Here is a 6,000-nt window from a genome sequence, read left to right as displayed (position 1 = left end):
AACTCCCCCAAAAACTCCTGAGTTAAAGAGGACCGTCATACCCCTCTCTGCTTCTAAGGAACAAGATGAACTACGTAAAGACCTTAAATTTAGCCAGCAAAGGTGTGGTAGTTTTACATTGCTTAATGCTAAAGAAATGAGTCCACAACTCCAATTGTTATCCACCAGAAATCATAGAAAATTCCAGACCTAAGATAAAGTCTGTTCTGTCAGATTGTCAGTTGAAGATGAAAAGTAGTGTATAAATGTATTTACTGATTTTCAAACCTGGGTAATTCAACTTTAATCAATACAACCCAGTAGCTGGAAAGTACATCTACGAAGATGAAACTATCATGAGGCTATCAATCTCATCATCAATATATTTTGGTCATGACTCATGGAAGAGTTCTTTTTACTGTTCATTGAAACTCCTGGCAACTTGTCTGACTTATCTGGGCAAGGCTGGTAATTTCAAGTCAATGACAGCAGTGTAATAACCCAAATTGAATTCTTCCAGTCCAAATTTTGATTTGATTTCTGGAAGAATTGTAAAGGCCAAACCTGCATTTGCTAACTTCTGGATTGCTATTAACTTCAAAGAGCCACCCTAGTGATGTTTTTGTCTGTACATCAATGATTCCTGACTCAACTACATTTACCTTTTGACTTTTTTCTGCCTCTAAGTTGTGCAAATGAATGGTGAGGTTGAATTTTGTGTAATATGCTTTGACAAAATTAAACAACCAAACAATCAGAAATACTTAAATCCATATTTGAATTTCACCTTTTCTTTTGCATGTAGTGGATACTTCACTCCTAATCCCTTTTTTGCCTGAATTATTTTGTGGACAAAACTTCCACTTTTCTTTAAGTTTTTTTTAGAAAAAGTCTTCTCCTTCTTTATCATGCAATTAGCCACATTCAGCTTATGGAATGAAAAAGGCTAGGGGTCTGTTTTTCAAAGAGCCCTGTTATTTTAATATTTTAAAGCTGTTCAATTTCATTCAGGATAGGGGTTACTAAAGATTTGAGAATTATGCAATCACCTAAATAAACAAAATGAATAGGTTAGGGTCCCACAACCTGCTTCTCTATTCACTAAATTTGGATTTTAAGATATGGTGTTGTTCATTTGAAAAGATATGCAGCCTCCTTTGTCATTTATTACTCGCACCATCCAATTTCGAAGGAGTGCCAGGGGTGTGGGATACATTAATTTGGATCCATTCTTCCCCAGCATAAAAACCCTTTTAAGCCTCCTTAAGCAATGTGTAAACAAGTACCAGAGCATACTAGAGAGTGAACAAAAGCTCATAGTTACCACTCTACTTTGAAACAACAGGATTTTCTATTTCTTTTTGTACATGTATTGCTGATCAAAATTCTGAGCAGTTGTTATGAAATTAATGTTAAATAGCCAAGCAGATTTGACGAGGAATACCCACAAGGTGGCTTTCCTCATCCACCCTTTGCAGACAGACCTTCAGTTCACTACTCTCTTTCCTGTGTTTCCATGAAAGGTTAACTGGATTATGATTGTAATTATCCTTTTAGGGGCATTCAGCTAGGAAGACCAGAACTTATGAAAACATGGGAAAAGTTTGAACACAAAAAGTCTGCCAAAGTTGAAAAGGGTAAAAGTAGTGTTGACAGTGAGCTGGAATCCAGATTTCGCAGCATCTCTCAGAAACAAGAGGTGAGGCAAGAAAAGTTAATCCTTCCATTAAACTCCTTTAGCATAATATTTCAAAGTTTGTACATTGAATTCATGGATTTTTGCATATATGGTAATAATCAGTATACAGATTCTCCAAACTGTTCTCTTTGCATTTCCTAAATTGCTGACATGGAGAGTTTGTTTAACAATCAAGAGCTGCTATAGTTGATGATCATTTCCTCTTTTTTCTTGACACTAATGTTTTATTCAGGGGCGATACTGCAAGGAGAAATTCAGTGCTAGTCACTTTTAAAGGTCAAAGGTTTAAAATGGATATTTATTTTTTCTCAAGGATTTTGAAAAACAGAAAGAGACAGAAGCAACTAAACCAGAGTTCATGAGAGTTAGTCTCAAGAAATCCACAAGAGAAGTTGAGGCCACCAGCTGACCAATCCCCATAAAGCCCAAGTCAAACTTAAGGCATTAGATATTACGTTTAAAGAAAAAATGCCAGAAAGTCCATAGATGTGTAAAGTACGAGAAGCTAAATTACAGATGTGTTATTTTTGTGTATTAGTTCAAGTTATATTGCTTCGTTATTTTGAAAATATTCTGAAGAGCCACAAATAACAAACTGGTACTCCAGGACCAATAACAAGCCCTTCCTAAAGTTATGTTAACTTTGTTTACATCTATGCTGTTTACAGATACTTATAGAATAAGTTTTTGAAAAAACTAAAGTTCAGTAATATCACTAAAGAATGTGCTTTTTTACGGTACTTATACCAAATCCCCAGGGCTGGTAATTTAGATGTTAAAATGGTTCTGAACCATTTCCAATAAGCCAGCTGGTCTATGTAAACAATGATTTTTGTGAACAGTTTCAATAAAGCTAAAAAAAAAATTCTTTACAATTAACAAACTATTTGTCAAGAAAACTATGCCAGTCTTCATACAGTACCAGTGTATAAATCTTTCCATGCTAGTCTTTGTTTAAATAACCAGCCCTTACAGAAACTTTTTCAACTCACTTTGCCTAGCTTGATTTCATTTTATAACTTTAAATTTTAATATTCAAGTGAAAAACTTTTAGAGCTCACTTCAAGTCATAACAAAACCGTAGAGTGCTACAGGTTCTGTAGCTATTATGATTGCACTCCCAAAGCAGTGACTATGTACGTGTAACCATCAGGCTTAAAGAAGAACAGTCATAGTTAAGAATTATTTTGCAGAATCAGAACATCAACTAGAAAGAAAAAGGGGTAGGATAGCGTGAGGCAAAATCTTCGTTCTCACAAGACAGTGAACGTTTTTAGAGTTGACGTTTCGGTATTGATGTACAAAGACTAGAGGCTGTTAGGGGCCATACATTGTTGTAGGGGCTATTTGGTTTTATTTATACATTTAATCATTTCTGCTTCCTAGCCAGATAGTACAAGCTCTAGGCCTCAGGGAGAAGGGGGGGGGGGGGAGCGAAATAGGTTTCTTCATTAAAACTATACAAACTTTAAAGCCAAAAACTAAAGATTTTATGTATGTAAACTTGTACGTTCAGGACAAACATGATAAGTTCTACCCGTTTTGTTGTAAGATAAACCTCCTGCCTGGGCCTGAAGTTTGTTTCAAGATTAGATTCAGAGGTTTCTGTAATGCACCTTGTGATATTTATGGAAGCGGATTGTAGCTAAACTAATATCAGTCTTGACCGATCCTAAGCCGGGGCAGAAAAGCGATAACCGTACTAGGTGTGCAGCAATGTGGCATTCCATTGGCAGTGTTCAAGTTAATTCAATTTCCCCATTGCATTCAGTGTGCGTAATCTTTTAGAAGACTGACTATGAAGGCATTGTTTGGTTAGGACTTTTCCTTTTGGTTAATTTTTTTATTATTATTATTAATTTAAGTTCGTAGCCGCATTGCACGGCTTTGGTGGTTAATGATTACAATAATTATAATTGATTAACATGTTGTACTGTTTCTATGACTACTAGCCATTTATATACTTCTGATGTAGCAGTGATTAATATTATTTTTTTACCTCAATTTTTGTATGGAGATTGATGATTAATTTTGATTTGGTTTTTTGCGTTTGTTTTTTTGTTTTTGTTTTTTTTTTCGCTTTTCGGGACAAACAGTTGTTGGGTTTTAGTTGTAGCACACTCATTGTAAGATGGCTTTGTGAGTTATAGTATCCATAGCATATTTTTCAGTTTCGGCTGGTTAGCACTAATATTAACGTGAGCTTAATCTGTAATATTATCTATGAACCGAAGTATTGGGTTTTAAAATGTTGATACAGGAAGTGGCGTCCTTCACAATAGGTATCATTACTGTAAGACTAAATGACGAGTAGTTATTCACTATTGACAGTTAAGTGTTTTTTCCCTCCAAGAGTGCAAGGGAGACCCTGAGGAATTTTTTTTTTTATTTTGCGTTCTGAGCTTAACCTCCCTATTACTGTTACTCGAAAGTGAGTTGGTGAAAGTTATATTTTGATGCCTCGCGAACGAAGACAGTTTGTTGTGGCCACCCTCAACGACAGAAGTTTTGTTTCTGTCTTACGGAAAACAAGTTTAAGAAAAGTATGAACTAAAAACGATGCGGGTGCTTAGACTACTTTATTATAAAAGTTACCGGTGTGTGATGGGACAATTGTAATCTTTTTTATTTCGTTGGTGTACAGGACATATCCAGAGGCAAGTTATTGTTCATAAACAGAGGATTAATATTGTTTTGTAAACTAAATAAAAACGTTAGAGTCAATACTGGTGAGTTTGTGGAATGTTTTTACAAGTTCCAAACTTTTTGGAAGCGCCTGTGTTGTTAAGGAATGTCAGTGGCTCCAATTGGCTCCCGTAAGCAGCAAACTCACCTAATCCTCGATGGGCGACAATTCCGGAACGAATCCGAACAAATAAACCCCCAATTTGGACTTCACTAGATTCGACTCATGACTTGAGTTGTTTGGCTTGAGACAGTCTAAGATCTCAGTCTGCGCCAATCAATGTTGAAAACCACGCCCAACTAATAATAATAATAGTAATAATAATAATAAACAATCTTTAAGGAGGAAGCGCCCGTCACGTAAATACGTGGTTTTCAGGGAGGTCCTCCGTAAAAATAAAAAGTATTAAAAGCTAAAATAAGAAATACAATTGTCACAGATCTAAAACGGCGTATATCTAAAGTTTTATCCATCATTTAAAATATTTATCCATCAAGAATCTTGTAAGGGTTTCCTTAAAAATTGTGCATGGCATTGGCCTTCTTAAAAATACTGGGAGGGACATCCAGTCATTTATAAAACGGAAGTAGGACACCCTCTTTCCGCATTCCGTTTTAGGTTTAGACAGTCTGGGTAAGTAGCCATTTCTGGTGTTGTAGCCATGCGAACTTCTCAATGTCGATTTAAAACTTTCAAAATGTTGCGGAATGTCTCCTTTGATTGCATTTTCTACGGTGGTACAACGATGAAATAGACGTCTTCCAGCCAGAGGGAGCCAATTCAGGCACTTCAGAGCTTCTGAAGAAGACATTTTGCCTAATTTAATTTTCTTCGCAAATTTGTTCTGAAAACTTTGCGATTTTTCCAACTACAAATTTTGAAGCTTAGTCTGTAAAGCCTGTCCCTCGGCTCATGTTTTGACTTGAGTTTCTTTCCTAAAAACTAGAGAAAGGATGAATGAATTAACATCAAAATTGTAACTTATCCAATAAGTGTAATTTCAACTTAAGTTTCCAAAGTTCGTTTGCCACTCGAGGAAATCTCTGCCCCTGGCCATAGCAGTGTGAGGGAGAGAAGAGAGGAAATGATCACCCTTAAAGAAACTTGATTGTTCAACAAATTCTCCTTGTCAGCTCCTTAAGAAATGAATAGAACTAGAACATTGTGGAGAATGTGCATACCGGTATAAATATATTTTCAAGTTTTAAAAAAAAAAATCGTGTTAAGAAACAGACAAGTCATTGGCTTTATTTGACGATTTTCAAGTTTTAGAGCTTTGGTTCGAAATAATTTTTCAACTGTGCTTCGTCGAAAGCCCAAGAGTGACCCCGAACATATCTCGACGGAGAATGAGAAAGCCCAGGCAGACGGCCAAGAAAGCATTGGCATCATTTGAAGATATTTAGGCACCCCGTATTGTATAGATGTCTAACTACAACGATTCAAAATTATCTCTTTGAGAATTTTCAAATGCTGCATCTTAAGAGGACTTAAATGTAAACTATGGTTTTTTTAATTGGAAAGCAGCGATAGAAGAATTAGAATGTGGTCGATACTTTCAAACATATGTTGGCACAGCACCCATATATTACTTAAAAGAGTAATATATACTTAGAAGTGAAATATAGAAGCAAAA

The 6,000-nt window shown here is 35.8% G+C and overlaps 1 protein-coding gene across 1 annotated transcript in view; it reads left to right on the top strand.

Annotated features, from left to right (window-relative positions):
- LOC111334892 (uncharacterized) overlaps positions 1-4,402 on the top strand; it is a 10,573-nt gene extending 6,171 nt beyond the window's left edge. The window contains exons 3-5 of the mRNA XM_022940709.2: positions 1-102; positions 1,537-1,678; positions 1,992-4,402. The exon at positions 1-102 is cut by the window's left edge and continues 52 nt beyond it. Of these exons, the coding sequence (XP_022796444.1) occupies positions 1-102; positions 1,537-1,678; positions 1,992-2,087 (340 nt within the window). The 3' untranslated portion in view covers positions 2,088-4,402. The remainder of the gene's footprint in view (positions 103-1,536; positions 1,679-1,991) is intronic.
- Positions 4,403-6,000: the final 1,598 nt, after the last annotated feature.

This window comes from Stylophora pistillata, chromosome 9 (assembly GCF_964205215.1).
Source record: "Stylophora pistillata chromosome 9, jaStyPist1.2, whole genome shotgun sequence".
Classification (NCBI taxonomy): Eukaryota; Metazoa; Cnidaria; class Anthozoa; order Scleractinia; family Pocilloporidae; genus Stylophora; species Stylophora pistillata.
Note: the sequence above shows the minus strand (reverse complement) of the source record. Positions and strands in the feature narration are given on the sequence as shown.